This window comes from Lithobates pipiens, unplaced genomic scaffold (assembly GCF_037356315.1).
Source record: "Lithobates pipiens isolate NorthernLeopardFrog02 unplaced genomic scaffold, aLitPip1_a1.2 Scaffold_22, whole genome shotgun sequence".
NCBI lineage: Eukaryota > Metazoa > Chordata > Amphibia > Anura > Ranidae > Lithobates > Lithobates pipiens.
Genome location: NW_027507784.1, coordinates 184,708,678 through 184,731,827, shown reverse-complemented (window position 1 = coordinate 184,731,827; position 23,150 = coordinate 184,708,678). Strand labels below are relative to the sequence as shown.

Below are 23,150 nucleotides of genomic sequence, written 5' to 3'. Positions count from 1 at the left end.
CTGTTTGAGGAAAGCCACCTTGAACCGGATGGAGAATCCTGTGAAGAGTCTAGTCTTCAGCCCAAAGAACAGAGAGCTAAGAGAGCAGTGAGACCCCCACTTAGATTAACATATGATACCCCTGGAACAAGCTCAGAAGAAGCTATTCCCACTGTTCACAGACTTCCTGATTCTCAGGCACATTCTATGGTGGTACCAGTGACCAATGTTCCCAACCCATCGCCTAACACACTTTGGTGGCAGGTCCCATTACCTAATGCATTTGTTAGGAAATGTCATAAAATCAGCCTAGATCATAGGCCTAATTTGTTGGTCCATGTGTAAGGTTACTGTACAAATGCTATGTTATTATTAACTGCACTCATCTCTCTCTTTGGGGAACCAAACATTTTTTTACAAGGGGGTGGATGTAGCACAGGCTTAGTATTGCCTCTGTAATATATGCAGAATATTGCTCTCTGAAACATTGCATTGCATTATCTGGCTAAGCTGATTGGGTCCTGCGGTAGCTAAGAAAGAAGCCCACCCCTAACAACAAAAACAATGAAAGACAGGATTGGATAGCTGCTCAGGAGAGCTGTGATTGGGGGAGAGAGAGGAGGACACAGGAGGAGAGACAGACTGGCATGGTGACAGGCAGACAGAAGAAAGGATCCCATGTGTTTATCTCTTGAACACTGGCAGAGCCTGTGACTCTCCTAAGGAAGGTGCACACATGAGAGGGGAGTTTGCAGTGTGTTATTCTGCCTGATTACTGAAGATGTGCTAACAGTGCAGAGAAATATAGAGACCAGTTTCAGTGCTGCAGCAATCATCATCATTATCCTGTTTGAAGGTTTCTGTGGCATGTGTTGCTCACATCACCATCCAGTCAACTGAGACAGCAATCAATTGCTGGAAGGAAGATATATCAAGTGCATCTAATGGTGAGAGATCTTCTGCCATCCTTGTGTATGTGGATCTAGCTGCTAGGTCCTATTTACTGTTAATGCAGCTTTATCTGAAGGTGGATCTCCACATCTGTTAATCTTTGTGACACTTTGTGAAGATACCCCTTTCCATTCTGTGGATTACAAATTTACTTCACAAAAATCTGAGTACTCAAACACAAGATTTAAAGGGCCCCCAACGCTGGCAGACTCTGTGTGTGTGTTTGTGTTAACAGAATTCCCACTGGCCAGTGGTTAGCTAGAACCTGCAAGACTTAGGTAGGATCTTATAGTCAGTAATATCACTTTTGGGAAATTATTGAACGTTATTCTTTGTATTGTGTTGTACAGTTTGTTCACCACTTGTTCAGTGCATTTCAGGCAAGGCCTCCCACTGGTGGTTAAAGTGAATGAACACAAATCCTGTTTTCTTTTACTGAGAAGTTGTAGTATATTATTGTACTTAATATTTGTATTCTGTTAATCAGTTTATCTCTTTTCAGGGCTTTTTTTTTGCTAGTTCTAATAAAGCCCAGCTAAAAGTTTAAAGAGTGTTTTGGTGTTACTGAGATCCTGGGGAGGGTGAGCCATCACTGGTGTGGGACAGAAGACCCGTATATTACAGTGGCCCTTGCGGGGGTGGCGCTACACATGTATATTCGTTTTATAGCTATTTAATTTATTTTACTCTTTAGCTCCTCGCATTTGATATACCAGTTTGCATTGTCGCATTTATGGAAGTTTGGGAAGTGCTGGCAGCTGTTTTTTAGTTTAATTTTAATTTTAATTTTAGATTTTCACTTTAGGGGAGGAGTTTGGCAGCTCACAAGGTTTTGCACACTTCCATTTTTTTCTGTTTCATTTTTAGATAACAATGAGGTTGATTCAATTTGAGTGGAGGGGACTGGAGTGGGATGGGAACACAGAATGGCGAGCCAAGAAATATTGTTTCACTGGGCTGACTATGCAGTCTGGATTACAGGACAAAAAGCTAGGGTGATATTCCCATTCTCAATTCACCGTATTATAATTATTTACTGTAACGTCTTCAACAATACAGAACAAGTGCAGTTGAATGTGAGTTACTACTACTAGCCAAGTACTGTGCATTTGTATTCATTGTACATAACTATTTACTACTATTTACCCCCCCTCTTGGCACCCTCCAGTGCTTCTACTGGGTCGCCCGTGCAATCGGGGAGCCGTAGAAGGAATCCACCGCTGGTGGAAGTTCACCATAGAGAATACCGGTGACCAGATGGTCCCAGGGAGTCTCTATGACTCTCGGAGATTCGGGCATGATGTTATGTCTGGCCTGGCAGTTGTAAATTCTTCCTTTCCTTTTTTTTTTTATCTCAGGCTTTCCACTAGAGGCTTTCTCCTAGAGGAGAGATGCTTGGGGACAGGATATTGCATATACATATTTTAATTTATGATAAAATGTACAGTTATTAACTCTGTCTTGTTTATACATTAGATGTTTTGAGTCACACATGGAGAATATAGCCCAGAAGAAGCGGCGTATACCTTGAAACATGTTGGCAGATCCCGTGTAACATGTGTGATACTGTGGTTGATGTTTTTTTGATATGCGTATGTGCCTAACATTACCCCTTTGTTTTCTCTTTTGTATTAATATTGCATGAATTAAATAATTTATTTAAAAGATGACTGATGTGTGTGTGTGTGTGTGTGTGTGTGTGTGTGTGTGTGTGTGTGTGTGTGTATATATATATATATATATATATATATATATATATATATATATATTATGATATACCTCAACATACTTATGGGGACCACCACCACTTAAAAGCCCATCTCTTTTACATTTTCTCTTTTGAGGGATGTGGGGTCTTATTGACCCCAGATCTCTCCATAAAAAGGATCTGTTATGCACTATTCCAAGAGATGTTTACATTCCTTATAATAGGGATAAAAGTGATCAAAAAAAAAAGTTTAAAGGCAAAGTCTAAAAATATAAAAATGTAAATATGCGTTTGCACACAGAAGCGAACGCATATGTACATTGCTCCCGTATATGTACACACATGTGCGGTATAAGAACGAACGTTAGAGCGAGACCAATAATTCTGTCCCATGAGCTCCTCTGTAGCTCTAAACAGTAACCTGTAAAAAAATGTAAAGCATTGCCTACAGAGATTTTTTAAGTACCCGAAGTGTGCACAATTTTAAAGCATGACATGTTAGGTTTCTATTTACTTGGCATAACATCGTCTTTCACGTTATACTAAAACATTGGTCTAACTTTAGCTTTTTTTTTTTTATTCATGAAACAGGTTTTTTTCCCCCAAAAATGGAGTTTGAAAAATTGCTGCGCAAATACCATGTGACATAAAAAGCTGCAACGACCATTTTATTCTCTAGGGTCTCTGCTAAAAAATCATATATAATGTTTGGGGGTTCTGAGTAATTTTCTAGCAAAAAGATGATTTTTATATGTAGAAGCTGAGTGGCAGAATTGGCCCAGATGGCAAGTGGTTAAAACGTGTGTGTGACATGAGGGAGCATGAGCTGGCAGCAGATTACACCTGCAGATTGATGGGAGGAGGAGGTCACAAGGATGGATGTCAGGGGCTCATGTTGGGACTTGTTGTGGGGGGGGGGTGTAATGTCCTCATCTATGAGGGGGTTCAGGCTGGGACTTGTAGTCTGTCACAGCATGAACCCCTCAGAGCTGAGGATGTGTCACCCACCCCTCACCACCAACTAGTGGAGGACAACAATGCTGAGGCTGCAGGAATAACTCGGCACTGTAAGTACAGCAGTAATCGAGGCAGTATCGTATTACTGAGGTGGGGGGGATTGGTGGCAGAGGGGTATAGTGGTAGTGCAGTTGTGGAGAGGGGGTACACAGTAGTGACAAAGAGATATTGGTGGGTGCAGAGGTATGCAGGGGGCACAGTGGGGTGTTTTTACAATTTAAACTTTGGGAGGAGTGCCAGATATAGGATCTGCAGGGGTGCCAGAAATAGGATCTGCATGGAGGGGCTTGTGCACCAGACATAGGATATGCGTGGGGGGGGGGGGTAGTTGGTGTCAGATATAGGATCGACCTGGGTGCCAAATGCTCTAGGTACGCCCCTGACAACCAGGACTTGTAGTTGCAAGAAAATAAAGTAGACATTTTACAATCTATGCTGTTTAAATTGTGGTAAACGTTATTTTTGCATTGCTCTGATTATAATAGGTAGACTTTACCTTGACTTTTTCTTGATTTATGCAAACTGCCCTCATCAGAAAATACAGAGTCTTGTAAGTGTTCACTCCCTGGATGAATATCTTCATCAATTCCACTTTCGGAGGAATGGCCACTTAAAGTACCTTCTTTCCGATTTTTATAAACATCATCAGTACCATTTCTGTTCTGCTCTGCGCTTTTTACATCTGCCAAAGTATTTGTGGTCTGATGAAAGTGCTTTGTTAGAAATCCAATAAATCTCATGCCTTTTCGGGATGCTTCATTGACCTAAATTAACATATGGTTGAAGAGGTTGATCGTATAAGATAAGTATGGAATTTCAGTTAGAACAAAGTGCAAAAGCAGATCATAAAGTGCAAAGTAAAATACAAATACTTTAATTATTCGCTAAAAAGATTTAAATCTCATTTAAGGCCACATGCTTTGAAAATTAGGGATTATCTATTATGTTGAAAGAATTTAATAGTTTCAGGTTAGAAACAAACACAACTTTACAATTTAACAATCAATTTGAGGGAATGATGATTTTTGATTGCCAGCTAGGTCTCCTGCATACAGCGTCTCTTTACACTGTTAACAGAAAAAGGCTGTGTTGTGCAGAAAGCTAGTTTTTAATCACATTAACAAACTGCATAAAAAAGTTCTACTTTTTATTTAGTAAATATCCTAATGCTATATGGTTTCATGGATGTAGTTTGACAGGTATATGTCAAATGGCCCCACTTATCCCTGTGGTAAACACAGGCTATAATGCATACCTGTTAAAGCTGACATTTAGTGAAATCTTTTTTCTTTTTCAAACAGCACCAGGGATCCTAGAGAGATACCGTTCCAGCACAAAGCATATAGACAGAGAATACACCCCTGCCATGTCCCTAGTTACACAACTCATGAAGAATCAATACAACAAAAACTATTTGTTAATCCCACAAGATTTTTTTCAAATAGTTTTCTGTATTTAGGACTTGACAAAACATTATTTTGGTCATTAAACAGTACTTTTTGTTTTTAATTCCTAAATTATGAAAAATCTTGTTAACAGCGTTTAACCTGTTAAGGACTGCCCCACGCAGATATACTGAGGCAGGGCGGTCGTCCAGTGTGAAATCACATACTTGTACGTGATTTTGTTCTCCCTATGCACACAAGGCAGCCTGCCGTTCTGTTGGAGGGGAAGATGGAGATCTTGTGTTCCTGCTAAGCAAGAACACGGATCTCTGTCTTCCCCCAGTCAAGGCACCTCCCCAACACAGTTAGAAAGCACTCTCTAGGAGCACATTTAACCATTTGATTGCCCCTGCTGTTAACCCGTTCCCCGCCAGTATCATTAGGACAGTGACAGTGCACTGGTCCCCACAAAGTGTCACTTAGTGTCAGATTTGTCTGCCGCAATGTCGCAGTCCTGCCAAAAATCACTGATTGCCGCCATTACTAGTAAAAATAAATAAATAAAAATGAAATAAATATATCCCATTGTTTATGGGCGCTATAACTATATGCTTATTGGGATTTTTTTTTTACCAAAAACATGTAGCAGAATACAAATTGGCCTAAACTTGATGAATAAATTAGATTTTTTTTTTTCATTGGGTATGTTTTATAGCAAAAAGTAAAAAAAAAAAAATTCTCCAAATTTGTTGGTCTTTTTTTGTTTCTAGCGCAAAAAAAAATGTATTTGGGTACAGCACCGCACAACCGCGCAATTGTCAGTTAAAGTAATGCAATGCTGTATCACAAAAAATGGCAAGGTCGTGAAGGGGGTGAAACCTTCCAGGTGCATATTTTTCCTGAAGCAGGCCTAAACCTAAATCCACCCTTTGCCAAAGTTTACAAAAACTGCTTTATAATAAGAACTTATTCTGTTGCATAACCAAAAAAACTCTCTACTCCAGTCTTCAGAGATCAAGTTATTTTCCCTTTGGGCAACACCACCTTCCCTCTTCCGCAGCATAAAAAATGAGAGGCTAGGGTATCAATAACATTACTTTCTTTTACAAATATTTTATTGAGAATCAATCATAACATATTAGTACAGTCATGTGATGTATACATCAAACATAAGAAGGTATCCCGCAAGCGGGATGATGCATAGGTATTATAGTGTTCCACAGAACAATAAGGGTGGAAAAAAGCCCAAAACATCACAACGTGGATTCGATTGTGCCCTAAAAAATGCCATGTGGAGGGCGACATGATTTCATCAGGAATATGTCAGGTCACCTTGAGGCGAGGTGACAGATGCTCACCGTAGGGATCAGGAGTGCACCGCAAGGTTGTGGACCCTACAGCTGACTGCTGCGGACGGGAGACAGGTCCCACCGGGGTTAGAGCGTAAGATTCCCTGGGGCGCGGAGTCTAAGAGCCAGCAGGTGTTCACCAGAGCCTCGAGTGGTGAGGATGGACTTGGCTGCAACTGGCTCCAGGTCGCGGCCCCCAGGGTCCCCCAGCTCACACCCACAGTAGGCAACTGGAGGATAGGGATGGTGAGGGACAAAGCCAAGGTCGGGGCCACAAGCAGACAGGAATAGTCAGGGACACGCCAAAAGGTCAGGATCACAGGCAAACAGGGATAGTCAAAGACACGCCAAAGTCGGTAACGGAACAACAGAAGAGCACACGGCAGGTAACAGGAAGCTAAACACACAAATGAATACACAATGGTTGATCAGCACTGTTGGCTTGCAGTGCACAGGTTAATATAAGGTTCCCTGATAGGGCCTGGGGTGGAGCCATGCTTAGAGGAGAGGTTATAAAAACCACCAGGTGGAAGTGGCTGGCCTCTTAGTCTGAACACATGAGGGGAGGTAAGCAAACAGGAAGATCACTGCATAACCATGACAGAATATTGACGTGGAGACACATGCATTCTAGACTTTGCTGCTAAATAGACATATAAGAGAAACATAAAATAAAATAAATGGGATTTTTCTCCCCCAAGTGTGTCATCATTGTTTCAAATATCTCATTTCGTTGTAACCATCGTCCGTATGTCGACTCCACGAAACGGGAGTCTCCAGAAAAGATGTGCAGAGAAAGGAGAAAGAATAGATAGACTGCAGACTGTGGGTGAGAGTACCCACAGGGAGGGGAACACAGAAAAAAGTAAAGAGCAGGAGAGGGGGAAGGAGGAGGGGTCCTCGGGAGCCGCGCCCACACGCCATCAAATTGAAAGAAGTTGGCTGTTAAACCTAGAGGGCTGATTGTATGTTATCCAGGGTTGCAATACCCCGAGGAATTTGTCATGAGTGTCAGAAGTAAATGATGTCAGCTTTTCATTGACCATTATTTCATTCATGCGATTTTTAACAGCTTCAAAGTTAAGTGTTGGGGTTTTCCATGCTCTCGCAATGGTTATCTTAGTGGCCTCAAAGAGGTGTTAAGCTAGTTGACGTTCTGGGTGAAAAAGTTCAAGGATGGGTCTACATAAGAGAGCTTCGTAGGGGTCCTTTCTAAGGCTAGAGTGGAGCATATTACATAGTAGGGTATAAACCCTAACCCATAATCTACAAGCTTTAGGGCATATCCACTAAATATGGGCCATTGTGCCTGCGCTTGCACAGCCCCGCTAGCAGTTGGGTGAGTAGGAGGGGATAAAGCGAGCTATCCTGGATGGTGTATAGTACCACCTGTAAAAAACTTTGTATGCATTCTCCAGGATGGATACATTCCTGGAGCTTTTCATAAGGGATATTGTCATGGTCTGCCAGTCTTCGAGATCTAACCTCCTACCTAGGTCCGTCTCCCATTGAAGGTGGTATTTTCTAACTGGGGGTTTCTTAAAGGTGGTGATAGAGGAGTAAATCAAAGATATTAATCCTGAAAAGTGAGGTTGGGTCCTGCAAACATGTTCAAAAGGGGTCAACGCGTACGGAGTAGGTAGAGCCTTGAGAAGTTGTTGTATGAAATGCCAGAGTTGAAGGTAACCATAATGCTCTCTAAGAGGGATATCATGAGAAGATCTAAGGGACTCAAATGTAAGTATTCTCGTTGGGGTGAGCAGAGAGTGGACATCCATGAATCCACTGTCCACCCACCAGGAGAATTGCCTAGGATTTTCGCAGCTAGGGGGGAATAAAGGGCAATGGGTAAGATGCAATAATGGCAGGCGGGGGGATAATAATCCTGCCTAGTATTTAACGGAGTCCCAGACCCGGAGGGAATGAGCCATACATGGCCCAAACCCACATGGGCGGTTCAGTGGGGGCAACCATGGTATTGAGGAGATAGGGATGGGATGAGAATCGATAAGATCCATAGTGGCCCATAGAGGCATTTGGTATGTATCATGAAGGTGGGCCAAGGGAGCTATAGTCGCCGCTGAATAATAAGCTTGAAGGTTGGGAACTGAAAAAACACCATTAATTCGACAGGCATACATTATTTGCTTATTGATTCGAGGTCTGGTGGAACCCCAAATAAATTTTAGCAATTTCCGTTGATGAAGTCGCAGGAAACATACATACAAGGACAAGCCGCGCCTCCACCTGTAGAAGCATTGAGGGCACATATTGTACTTATTCCAAAAGAAGGAAAGGATCAGTCAATATGTAGTAGCTATCGTCCAATATCATTACTAAACACGGACTATAAAATATTCACAAAGATACTTGCATCTCGCCTACAGCCGTTTATGACGCAGTTGGTTCATTTGGACCAAGTGGGGTTTATCCCCACACGCAAAGCTAGGGATAGTACAATTAAAGTTTTGAATTTAATTCAATATACAAACCAAAGGAAGCTGCCGAGTATCTTTGTGACTACAGATGCAGAAAAGGCCTTTGATAGGGTCAACTGGCCCTTTATGTTAGGAGTTTTAAAACAAATGGGCCTTGGGGACCGAATGTTGGACTGGATAGCAGGGATATATTCAAAGCCACAAGCTTTGGTGAAGGTTAATGGCATAAATTCTGAAAATTTCCCAATATCTAATGGGACGCGTCAGGGATGTCCCTTGTCGCCTCTTTTATTTGCGCTGTCACTGGAACCTTTGTTAAATAGAATTAGACAAAACCCAGATATTAAAGGTATCCCCTTAGCGGATCAGGAATATAAACTTTCAGCATACGCAGGCGATTTATTATTTTCACTTTCTAGTCCACAAATATCACTACCCAATTTGTTGGGGGAAATAGAGCGTTACGGAGCTCTGTCTAATTTAAAAATAAACTATAGTAAGTCAGAGGCGATGGGGATATCACTGGAGTGTTCCACTCAAAAAAATCTGGAGAACAATTTTAAGTTTAAATGGACAGCTACGGCGCTGAACTACCTAGGGATACAGATCCCACCTAACCTAACGGATGCATATGCATTAAATTTTCCACCCTTATTAAGGGAAATTAGTATATTGTTGAATGAATGGAGTAAATCCTCACACTCCTGGTTTGGGAGAAGCAATATTTTGAAAATGAACATAGTCCCTAAGTTTCTCTATCTGTTCCAGGCGTTACCGATCCGGATTCCACTGGCCTTTTTTAGTAAAATTCGAACAATTTTTATAAAGTTTGTATGGGCAAGTAAGCGTCCTAGGATTAATAGGAAGCTGTTAACACTGCCTAAAGAGGCGGGTGGAATTGCGGCACCGGATTTATACAAATATTACAAAGCTACTCAGCTTGGTAGAATTGTTGATTGGTGCCATCATAGAGAAAGTAAAAGGTGGGTCGCTATGGAACAACAAGTAAGCTCCATCCCTTTAGATAGAGCCATGTGGTGCTGCGGGGCTGCACCTCCTATATTAAGAGCCCATCCTTTAATAGGACCTACGCTCCATATAGGAGCTAAAGCCGTGCGGATCCCCAGAATCTCAACAGCAAATTCTCCCTTATTTCCTATCCATGGGAATCCACACTTCCCGCCTGGCCTGGAGCCAGGAGTTTTTAGGAATTTAAGAGAGAAGGGATGTTTTCAGGCATCACATTTTTTGAGGTCTAAAAAATGCCCATCAATAGAAATGTTAATGCAATCAGGAGGACAATATGAACTACCCCTTTGGCAGGCCTTATGCCCCGTACACACGAGCGGACTTTTCGACATCCAAACTCCGACGGACTGAGTCCGGCGGACTATCCGATCGTGTGTGGGCTGCAACGGACTTTAGCGAAGCTAAAGTCTGACGGACTTTAGAAATGAAGCATGCTTTAAATTTTCCCGACGGAACTCCGCCGGACCCGGTCCCCTTTGAAAAATCCGCTCGTGTGTGTGCTACTCCGACGGACTAAAACCGACGCTAGGGCAGCTATTGGCTACTGTCTAGGAACTTCCTACGTCGAATCCAGTCGTACGTCATCACGTTCGACTCCGTCGGAGTTTGGTGTGATGGTGTGTGGTCAAGTCCGTTCGGTCGAAAAGTCCGCCAGAACTCCGTCGGAACTCCGGCGGAACTCCGGCGGAACTCCTTTGGAGGTCTGTCAGACTTAATCCCTCTCGTGTGTACGGGGCATTACAGGTTAAACATTTCTTGGATACTTTGGGACTGACTGAGGATTTTTAAAGCGCCCCTGTCCCCATGTGCTCGCATGCAGAAGTGAACGCATACGTAAGTCCCGCCCACATATGAAAACGGTGTTCAAACCACACATGTGAGGTATCGCTGCGAACGTTAGAGCGAGAGCAATAATTGTAGCCCTAGACCTCCTCTGTAACTCAAAAGATATAACCAGTAAAAAAAAATTAAATCGTCGCCTTTGGGGATTTTTAGTTAGTAACGTTTGGCGCCATTCCACGAGCGTGTGCAATTTTGAAGAGTGACATGTTAGGTATCTATTTATTCAGCATAACTTCATCTTTCACATTATGCAAAATTGGGCTAACTTTACTGTGTGTTTTTTTTTTTTTTTTTAAGCATAAAACTGATTTTTTTCCAAAAAAAAGCATTCGAAAAATTGCCACGCAAATACCGTGCGAGATAAAAAGTTGCAATGACCACCATTGTATTCTCCAGGGTGTTTGCTAAAAAAACATATATAATGTTTTGGGATTCTATGTAATTTTCTAGCAAATAAATGATGATTTTTACATGTAGGAGAGAAATGTCAGAATTGTCCTGGGTGCTCCAGAACGCCTGATGGCGCTCCCTGCATGTTAGGCCTCTGTATGTGGCCACACTGTGTACAAGTCTCACACATGTGGTATCGCCGTACTCGGGAGTAATAGCAGAATGTGTTTTGGGGCATAATTTGTGGTATGCATATGCTGTGTGTGAGAAATAAACTGATAATATGACAATTTTGTGAAAAAAAAAAAAGTTAAAAAAATCTTGATTTTGCAAAGAATTGTGGGAAAAAATGACAACTTCAAAAAACTCATCATGCCTCTTACTAAATACCTTGGAATGTCTTCTTTCCAAAAAGGGGTCATTTGGGGGGTATTTGTACTTTTCTGGCATGTTAGGGTCTCAAGAATTGAAATAGGCCGTCAGTACATCAGGTGTGATCAATTTTCAGATATTGGCACCATAGCTTGTGGACTCTATAACTTTCACAAAGACCAAATAATATCCACCAATTTTTACTTATTTTTACCAAAGATATGTAGTAGTATAAATTTTGGCCAAAATTTATGAAGATACAATTACTAATCTGCTAAATTTTATAACAGAAACAGAAATTTTCTGTATTTTTTCTTTTATAGCACAAAAAATAAAAAACCTAGCGGTGATTAAATACCACCAAAAGAAAGCTCCATTTGTGTGAAAAAAAAGGACAAAAATTTCATATAGGTCCAGTGTTGCATGACTGAGTAATTGTCATTCAAAATGTGAGAGCACCGAAAGCTGAAAATTGGTCTGGTTATTAAGGGTGTTTAAGTGCCCAGTGGTCAAGTGGTTAAGGCTAATTATTTGGTAATATGCAGAAGCTGTTGTTATGGCTGATGATCAGGGGTCTCCAAACTTTCGAAGCAAAGGGCCAGTTTACTGTTCTTCAGGGTTTAGGGGGGGGCAGACTGTGGCCCGTGGTAGAAGAAAATGCCCCAGGAGAAATAGTGCCCACTGTTGGTATCATTGGGAAGAATAGTGCCAGACTGATGGTGTCAGTAGGGGGAGTGGTGTCCCATCATTGGTGAAATAGTGCCCCAAGGGCCAGATAAAGGCAAGTAAAGGACCACATTCAGTTCCATTCAGTTAGGTCAACAAAGGTAGACAAGTTTATTTACAACTAGGTACTGTAATATTTGGGGGTTATTTTAGCTTAAAGGTAGAGCTTACCAGTGAGCTGGATCTACACCAGATGTCGTTTAAGGGCTCGTAGGCCCACTTTTATTAAAGAAAGAAAAGTCAGATAACAAAATAGTTGCCCACACAGGGGTTTCAGCTTTCCACAGCAGTAATGTATGTAGAACCAAAAATACCAAGCCACCTGGCTCTCTTTAGCAGCACTGCTGCTCAGACTTCTGCTGCAGCCCTCTTGGCTCTTTAACAGAGTTCCTGTACACCCAGTACCTCAGCACTCTTTAACAGCTTCTCTTTCAGCCCACAAGCTTGGACCCTCTGTCTGCTCTGACAGACCGACCTGTGCAGACATGCACACTTCTTCTCCCTTACACGCCTGGACTCCTCGGGAGGGTGGAGCCCAGAACCATGGTGTTGGCTTTGTTTTAAGCCCAAGACCCACCTGTGCAATCATCCAGCCAGACTGGTGGCTGTTCCCAAAACCCGGTCCCAGGATTGGAGATTCCGTACTACCACAGTACAAAGAGGTATTGTGTTTTTTAACAAACTGTTTTCTATCCAAAACCGATGGAACTGTATTGGGGGGGCATAATGTATACACATATATTTATTAAACTGTAATGTATTATGGGAAGCCTGTGGCGTCCAAAGTGGAATTCCAATACAAAATTTAAATCTGCCCTTGCTTAGTACTGTATGTAGAATAACTAAACCTTTTATCCATTATCTTAATTGTCTAATTCAAAACAACAGCCTAATATAAACAATCAGCAATCTTCTGAGCTTTACGGACAATAGTATGTCTGTGCAGCTGAATGTGGCTGCTCACAGACACTTCCTGAAACCATTGTCAGTGTTTGTGAAATCATCACATCACACCTCCGATTAGCCCTACCAGCGCCCTGCCCAGCCAAGCACCATTGGTGATGTCATATGCTTGATCACAAAGGTCTTTAATCAGTGCTCCAATAGGAATGTGCTGCAGCTCCTTCTATCCTCATAGCCTCGACACACCCAATAGCTGCCCAGCCTGAATAAACTGATAGTCATTGCAGTCAAGTGACAGGAGGAGTTTGAGTTTGAGAGAAAATAAGGTAGAAAAAAAAACATGGCATTTATGTGAACCATCTACATAGGAAAGAGTAGAATTTCTACTTGACGTGCATTTTCATGAGTTTTGCTGCATCAGAAAGGGCAAGTGTGAATAGGATCTTAACCACTTCCCACCCGGCCAATGCACATATACGGCCGGGTGGAAGCCGTCTACTTCTGATAGGCCTTCAGAAGGAGCGGGATTGCGCGTGCGCGTGCCTGCGCAGCGGCGTGATCCCGATGTGCTCGTGTCACCCGGACACGGCGCATCTCAGATCGGCAGGAGGGCTCTGCGATTAGCCCTCCTGATCACATGACGGCCGTGTCCAATCACGGCCGTCATGTGATGTAAACAAACAGCCGGTTGCTAGGCAATTGGCTGCTCCTCTCCTCACACAGAAGTCATCGCTGAGGAGAGGAGAGCAGATTGCTGCAGCCGGCTGATGATCAGTGAGTATGAGCTGTTTTTTACAGCTTTTTACTCACTGATCACCAGCATAGTGTAAACACACAACACACCACACAGTATAAACACAATGTCCCCACATATGTCCCCAAAACACACATTTCCCCAAAACATACATGTCTCCAAATGTCCCTAATTATAAAAACATGTCCCCCACATATCTCCCACTAAAATCACATGTCCCAATGATTATCTGCACACATATGTACGTGATCACCTGCACACATATGTACATGATCATTTGCATACATATGTCCGTGATCACACAAACCAATTATTATATACTTAACAGAATTTTTTTTACCAAAAACATGTAGCAGAATACATTTTGGCTTAAATTTATGACAAAATTCGATTTTATTGGATTTCTTTTAAAATAGAAAAAAGAAAATATTGTTTTTTTTCCAAATTTCCGCTTTTTTTGCGCTTAGATCGCAAAAAAATAAAAAACGGAGTCGTGAATAAATACCACCAAAATAAAGCTCTATTTATGCGAACAAAATGATAAAAATTTCATTTGGGTAGCATGACCGCGCAGTTATCACTGAAAGCGCTAGAGCGATGAAAGCTAAAAATTGGGCTGGGAAGGAAGGGGGCGAAAGTGCCCTGTATTGAAGTGGTTAACAATGCTCTACTTTAACTAAAAAAATAAAAAAAATAAAGTGTTAGCCATAGATACACTGTCATTTTTTTTAGGTTAATACTAAGGTGATTACTATATCAAAACTTCTTCAAATCTGCAATATCAAGTAAAGCAAAATAAGTTAGTGATTACCTTTTCTATCAGAATTTTCACACCTTCATTTGTGAGTGCTTCATACATTGACATCCATTCCTCAACAACAAGGCTTGCTCGCTTTTGCCCTGTGTGTGCGGTATGTTGTTGACTGAGAAAAACAAAAGTGAACTATTTATATATGTAGTTAAAGCTCATAATAATCAAATGTTTTTGTTTTTTTCTGTCCTAGAAAAATTATATTATCTTGATATCGTTATACTTTGTATTCTAGCATATTAAAAATATAATGATCCTAAGGACATTGCTGGCATGTTGCATTAGCCTTTGAATATCACTAGTGCTTTGATAGAGAGATCTTTGAACCTCCAGAAACCAGCTCCGCTTGCCCACTGTATCAATTACAAGGAATTTCAAGTGTTTAAATTATATTACATAAGAAGGTTAGAGTTATGCCGCGTACACACAATCGGAATTCCGGCCAGAAAAACACAGATGAGAGCTTTTCATCAGAAAATGCGACCACGTGTATGCTCCATCGGAATTTAGCTGTCTAAATTTCCACCAGCCAAAAATTAATAGCATGTTCTCAATTTTCCAGACGGAAAAACTTTCTATCTGTAATTCCGATCATGTGTATGCAATTCCGACACGCCAAAAATCAGGCATGCTCAGATTCAACTATGAGACAGAAGCTATTGGCTACTGGCTATTGAACTTCCTTTTTCTAGTCACGTCGTACGTGTTGTGCGTCACCGCGTTATAAATGATCGGAATTTGATGTGACCGTGTGTAGGCAAGACAGCTTGAGCCGAATTCCGTTGGAATTCCGTCGGGAAAACCATCAGAGCTTTTTCCGATGAGAATTACGATTGTGTGTACGTGGCATTACAGTTATAAGGCATCTTTTCATGCATCTCTATGTGTTTTCCCATATAATTCATGAAGATTAAGCTTATATGTGTTAATGTAATGGAAAGATAACTTCAGTGGACTGACCTATTAAAGTCAACGTATACTGATTGAATAGGGAGGTTGCCATTTCTGACCTCTCCTCTTTTAGACTACTAGCTACCTGGCTGTCATTCTAGCCCAAAGACTTTAGTAATTCTGAGGCACAGACCTGGAATAAGTATGCATATCAGGAGAGCCGACTTCATTCTGACTATCGAAATTACATTCTTTTTCTAAGTCAGAGACTCAGAAATACCGAACCCAGAGACAATCAAACAATTTAGAAGGGCACCAGTAATGACAGCCATCAAATTTCTGTCAGTGCAGTGTCAGTTAAATCTGTGCATTTTTCTTTGGGTGCTTAGGTCAGTAGCCTTCTCTCCTGGACTCCACAACCCAACTCTGTTTTCTTATGACCTTGCACCTCTGCAGTTAACATTGCCATCCTGGGTGGGAAAAAGGGAGAACCCTGTTTTTGGGCCCCCTTTTTGCGGAATTGGCTGTTTTAATGTCCCCACTGCATCTTTGGCATGTGGGGGGGGGGGGGGGGGCTGTTATAGGTAATGTGACTCCCAAGAATCTTCTAGAACTCTTGGGGGTCCCTATATAAAGGATTTTTTTCCACAGGCCCACCTACCCTGCCTTGTCACAGCCATTATTATGTGATGTGTCACCTTTGTTTTCCAAAGGGAGACAGTGGAAGAAAGTTTAAAGCTGGTATAGAATAAGGCTTGAGTCATAGTGGCAAAGCTGTTTTAAGTTGATGGATTTAAATTATTAATGAGTGTTCTTAAAGTATAACTAAAGGCATCACTTTTTTCTAGTTTTGGATAGAGTGTAGAAGAATTAGAACCCCTGTCAGTTTGTATTGCTCTCTGTGTCCCTGTTTTGGAGATTAACCTTTTTTAGTTGTCCTATGTACCATTATCAGGGGTTATAACCTTCCCTTAGGCTCGGTTCACACAGGGGCAACACGACTTTTGGAGGCAACTTGGACGTGACTTGACATGACTTGACCTGAAGTGACTTGACGTGACTTGACGTGACTTGGACACGACTTACAACACTACTTTAAGTCGACCCAGGCCAGGCGACTTGCCGTGGCCAATCAGAGAATGAGCTCTCAAGGGGGAACTCCTTTTGAGAGCTGATAATTCTCTGAGAGTCGCCTCTGTATAGACGGAGATCCGACTTGGAGGCAACCTCCATTGAAATCAATGGGTACCAGTCGCCTTCAAGTCGGATAGAAGTAGTACAGGAACCTTTTCTGAAGTCGGAGCGACTTCAGTAGTGTGCATTAAGACGGCTCTCATTCACTTACATTGATTTCTACATCTTGTGCGACCTGAGGTGACTTGGGGCGACTTGAAGTCGGATCTGAGTCGCCCCTGTGTGAACCGGCACTTACTCTATCCAAAATGAAAAAAAAAACGTTTGCCTATAGTTATCCTTTAATAATGTTTATATTTGTAGAAACAATAATAAAATTCTGCAGCCAATTTATATGCACTTAATTGTATGCTTGTATTCTTTTATTTGCCTGTTGTCTACAATTTAATTTTCACTGGCAGTCTGACCCCATGCTGTGGCATGCATGTGAAGTTACCACATGTAGGCTGCTAATTTCCTCTCATCAATACTACATTCTCGATGGGTAAAGTGCACTCTTATTCCTGACAGTGACAGAAACAAAAGCGCACCTCCAGCTATGCTTCAGGTGTGACTGGGGTGAAAGTTGGCAGAGCCTGTCACTACGTGTCAAGCGGCCTGGCTGTAGAATTGTCTATGGGGTTCTGTAGCTGCAGCCTAGCCTACAGGACTTCCCTCTCTGCCTGCCTTGACCCAGAAGCCTGCCCCCTGTACCATTCTGGCTTCTCATTGTCTTCTTTCCTTGCTGTGAACTGTCTGGTGTACCTCATGCTGCAGCAAGGTCACCCCAAACCTCCACTTCTTCTAGGACCTAGCAAACTCATTCTGGAAGAAACCTGCAAGACCCTCATTCTGTGGATCACCCTGCCTGGATCTCCATCCATTACGCTAACTCAACCAGCTGCCCAGGACTATCAAACACCTACAGTGTGAGTTCTTTAATCTTTGTATTGTGCCCTTGCTGTGTCATATTACCAAATGATGATCCTGCTGCTTATCCTTGCTGTGCCCAAATTACTGTACGGAGACTCTAGACTATCACCTCTATACCATATTGCTACCCTGGGATTCTGCGGCTTATCCTTGCTGTTACTGGGTTGCTGTTCTGGGACTCTGGACAGTCCGGTGGCTGGACAGGGGAAGGTGAAGCAGCACAAAGAGGTCGGTCTGATTTATCTTTTTATCAGCATGCTTCTTGGTTCCTTGTGCTGTGTCTTCTCTCTCTCTCCTAATCAACAGCTCTACACTGACACTTTCAGCACACCTGACCATAAGCAAGTCTGAAAGGGAAGTACCTGCCTTCTTCAATTAACCCCCTCTTAACCCTGCCCCAGGCTGACCCTCTACACAGGTCAAAATACTATACATTTAATAGTCTAATAATGAATGCGGTGCTGCATTAATTTCTCTTTTATGTTTGATTAGAGTTTAGCTTTAAATGTTACCACATTTAAAAAAAGCAAACATGATCGATAGCTGGTAGAAATGTCACTTACCTTAATTTAAGTCGATACAATACTACTCGATACAAGTAACTAATAGGTAAATGTCTTCTACGACCACTAGACACAATAACTGGATGGACTGTAGCAACCGTATAGCCTCTTAAATAGTATTCTTCCACTTTACTTGGAATATCAAGTAAAGATTTTATCCTAATAGTATTGATGCTCAATGAAGCTAAGAAGGAACAGCAAAAACATTAAATTATCATAGGCATACTATATGAAAATCATTAAACAATGTAAAACGTTTGCCGTATGGAGGTCAGCTAAAAGATCATTTAGACAGCCTTATGTGAAAATGGGTGTTAAATCCAACAACACTAAAAACGAAACAATTCATAAAGAAGGCTTTGCAAACAACTTTGTTTTATAGATATATTTCTGCCTTATATTTTCATGTGCTTCTGAATGACCTTTTTTTCTACATACAATTTGGAAGAATTTTGTGGGCAAAAATATATAAATTTTACATTTTCAGGTATACTCTCATACTAGATTTCTTACTATCCAGATTTCCATCTTACTTTAGAAATCTTTATATCTGTCACTAACGCCCGGTACGCACGATTAGAAAATCGTATGAAAAATACAGATTTTGGAGCAATCATACAATAATCTGATCATTAGTACAGATTAGTCTGATCGGGAAAGTTCCTCTGATCTTATTTGATCGGACATGCATGAAAAAAATTTTTGTACGATGCTAGATCATACAATTTTTTTAAATCAGTACAGCTGTCATTCGAAAAGGCAATACAAATGCATTACAAAACACGACATCACTTCCAAAAAAAAAATTCTGTCATACGCAAATTTTCATGACTTTGGTAAACTCATCAAATGCGATCTGAGATTACCATGCAAAAAAAAACTAAAAAAAAGGACAAAAAGGAGATCGTTCTTCTGATAATCTCATCGTGTGTACCGGGCATGAGGGTACAGACTGATTCTGAAATAATTTTCACATTTGAAATAATAGCCTTAACTTTTCATCCAGTATTGACATCAATAAGCACACTTCCCAGGCACTCTGAGCATGCATGCTTATGCCAGTATCTGCTTGAACTAAAAGGATTGTGCCACACATCTCGTTAGAAAATAAAAAGAAGTTCCTGAATGGCCACACGTCAGAGAAATGGCATCTTTATTGGTCACATATCAAATATGGAAAAACAAGATAAAAATCTAACACGTTTCACGCCTTGTTCTGGCTCTTATTCATAGCTGACACACATTCCGTTGCCATCTACTGTTTATGGCTAGCTTAACAAGGTAAAACTTACACAGCTGAACTGTAAGTTAGACCAGTGTTTCTTAACCAGAGTGCTGTCTGTGTTCCCCGGGCGCTGTGAGCTCAAGACCCAGTTTTCCCTGGATCAGTGCCATGAGTCCCCATGGTGCTGGCACCACCATAACAACCAATGACTCTCTAGGGCCAGGATGCACAGCCTCATTTGTTCCTCTGGTGATGTTGGCTCACTTGCATTCAGGAGAAGACAGAAGTCCACCTCCCCCAGACCTCCCCCACTTCTGCCACACTGCTGTAGCCAAAGAGAAGGGCTCTGATGTGAAGAGGAGACTGTGTGATTGGGGGACCTCTATGATGGGGGACTGTGTGATTGGGGGACCTGTGTAACTGGGGGTGGGGATCTCTGATGGGGGACTGTTATTTGGGGTATCTTGTATTCGGGGGACTCTGTAGTGAAAGGAGAGGGTCTTTGATGTGCTGGGGGGACTTATGTATAGGGTTGAATCTGATGTGATGGGGGGCCTCTGACATGATTGACCACTGATGTAATGGGGGGGGTCTCTGTTGTGATGCAGGGCTTTTGACGTAAAGTTAATTTCATTAAAGTTGTATGGATTATGCTCAGGTTTCTTACATTTTAGACTAGGGTGCTTTGAGATTTTGCATACTTTTAAAGGATGCCACAACTAATAAAAGGTTGAGAATTGCTCAATTAGACCTGAACATTTAAATACAAGTTAAGGGGGTGTTGCTTATTTCCCAGTGACTAATATGGCTACTCCAGCAAATGTACTGTGCATGCTCTGACAGAGCCTGACATGGAACTCTGCAACACTGTAGCGGGTAAGATAAGTGTCAATGGGGTGGTGGGAAAGGTGCAAAAAACAGGATAATGCCCTATATACATGAGCAGATTTTCCGTCTGAAAAAACTTGGATGGTTTTTCTGACGGAATTCCGCTTAAACTTGGCTTGCATACACACGGTCACACAAAAGCTTGCTGAACTTTTGACTGTCGAGAACGCGTGACGTACAACACTACGACGAGCCGAGAAAATTAAGTTCAATGCTTCCGAGCATGCGTCTAATTGTTTCCGAGCATGCGTAGGAATTTTGCGCATCGCAAGTTGTACAGACGATCGGAATTTCCGATCTGAACTTTTTCCGACCGAAAAATTGAGAACCTGCTCTTAATCTTTTGCTGGTGGGAATTCAGCCAGCAAAAGTCCAATGGAGCATACACACAGTACTATTTTGTAACCAAAAGCTCTCATCGGTCTTTTTCTTGCTGAATTTCTGATCGCATGTACGGGGCATAACATGTCACTTTAGTTTACAGGTATTCTGCAGTTTCTATTCATTTTAATGGAAAGCATCTCAGCATTTGATTTAAAGTAAGGGGGTTGGATATAGACACCAGAATCCTTTTGTATTTATTTAATGCCAACTCACCTACCACGTAAGGTCACTAAATATTTATACAAAAAAATCTAAATCTATCTTTATTGTATACAAATTAAACGCACACATTTAAAACAATTAAAATTGATGTATTACAATCATAGTCAATATCGTATAACAACTACAGTTAACTATTAATTAATTCTCACTATGCCCTATTTAAAATTGAATCATATGAACCTCTATGATTATATTAATTCCCATGTAGGACATAGAAATCCATGTGCATGCCTTAACCTGCTGGTGCATCAGTGTTTATTATTACCACTGTTTACATTATATCTTTAGATATTAATGGATAAGCTAGTAAAGTCATCCATCCTGTGTCAAGTGTATCAAGTGTCAAACTTTCTCCATGCTCTAATACTGTGTTTCCCTGAAAATAAGCCCGGGTCTTATATATATTTTGGGTACAAAAAAATACACTAGAGCTTATTTTCAGGAGATGTGTTAAAAAGTTCCATGTCTTCTCCCCCCTGTCAGGTCAGGAGTCCTTTTTTGGGGAATTAAAATGTCAAAATACCATCTTAGTTAAAAGACCCTATTACAATTCTGTGGTCTGTTTTATAGGGGGATTGAGCTGGTTTAGGGTGCTGTGTGTCTCCATTTGTGTCAGTTTTATGAAAAAAAAATACCTTTTTTTTACAGCTCTGCTTGGGGCTCACATGATCTTCCTCAGCTCTTCTTCGCTCTGAGATCCCCGCTGACGTCAGCCCACTCTGAGAACTGCAGATGGAGGGGCTGCAGACGTCAGCAGGGAGGAGCAGAGAAGGAAGAGCCGCGATCCCCACTGAGGTCAGCCCGCTCCAAGTACTAAAGAGGGAGAGGCCATCAGCCAGATGTAGAAGGAGAGTGAAAGATCTCTGGCGGTTATAAATGGGGTATTTTACATGGTGCTGTTGCAGTGGGAGACACACTGCACCTGGGATCTCTTTCCAAAACGGATTACAGCTTTTTGCATTAACTTTGCTAGGGCTTATTTTCAGGTTAGGGCTTATATTGCAGCCCTCCCTGATAAACAAGATGGGTCTTATTTTCGGGGAAACACGGTAAGTCAGCCTCTCTCCTATCAACAAGAATGAGCCTTAGTTAACCGCTTCCGGAGCACCCACCACACATATACTGCGGCAGGGTGGCTTGGCTGCGTGAAACAACGTACCTGTACTTTGTTTCCACTTCCTGGGTCTGGGGCAAGGGCTCGTGCCACCTGAGACCCACTCCCGCTGTGATTGGACACAGCAGGAGCCAATCAGCGGGGTCCGGCAGCTGCGATGGGCGCCAGGACACGTTCACTGGAGAGGCAGAATGGCTGTTGTATCAGAGAGGAAGATAGATATCTTGTGTTCCTGCTAAGCAGGAACACAGATGTCTCTCTTCCTCCAGTCAGTCCATCCCCCACACAGTTAAAAGCACTCCCTAGGAGCACACTTAACCCTTTGTTCGCCTCTGATGTTAACCCCTTCCCTGTAAGTCTCATACAGTGACAGTGGATTTTTTTGCACTGATCACTGTATTGGTATCACTGGTCCACAAAAAGTGTTACTTAGTGTCCAATTTGTCCACAGCAATGTCGCAGTCATGCTACAAATCGCTGATCTCCGACATTACTCGAAAAAATTAAAATGCCATAAAAATATCCCATAATTTGTAAGCGCAATAACTTTTGCACAAACCAATCAATATACGCCAATTGGTCACCAAAAATATGTAGAATACATATTGGCATAAACTGATGAAAAATTTGATTTTTTTTTTTTTACATATTTTTATTGGATATGTTTTATAGCAGAAAGTAAAAAATATTGTTTTTTTTTTCAGAATTGGCGCTCTTTTTGGTTGAAGCGCAAAAAAAATTACCGCAGAGATGATCAAATACCACGAAAAGAAAGCTCCATTTGTGGGAAAAAAGGACATCAGTTTTGTTTGGGTACAGCATTGCATGGCCACGTAATTGTCAGTTAAAGGAACGCAGTGCCGTATCGCAAAGAAAATGGCCTAGCCATTAAGGTGGTAAAACTTTCTGGGGCTATAGCGGTTGATTAACCAATAAGCAAAAAACAATGTCCCATCTGTAGCAGTTTGCACCAGAAAGGTAAGATGTCAATTTTCCTTTGCGTGCATAAGTATAAAATAGCCAGATAAATACCACTCAAGCCTTCTGAAGGTAAAAAAAAAAAGCGCTTTCAGCATTAATCCCATTATCTGTGTACAATAAA

At 41.6% G+C, this 23,150-nt stretch overlaps 1 protein-coding gene across 2 annotated transcripts in view; it reads right to left on the bottom strand.

Annotated features, from left to right (window-relative positions):
* The window catches only part of RFTN2 (raftlin family member 2), a 133,686-nt gene that overhangs the window by 77,482 nt on the left and 33,054 nt on the right, over nt 1-23,150 (bottom strand). For both annotated transcript variants that reach the window (XM_077448720.1, XM_077448721.1), the window contains 3 exons: nt 18,216-18,399; nt 14,656-14,767; nt 4,152-4,419 (listed from right to left, as the gene is read on the bottom strand). In XM_077448720.1, the coding sequence (XP_077304846.1) occupies nt 4,152-4,419; nt 14,656-14,767; nt 18,216-18,399 (564 nt within the window). The remainder of the gene's footprint in view (nt 1-4,151; nt 4,420-14,655; nt 14,768-18,215; nt 18,400-23,150) is intronic.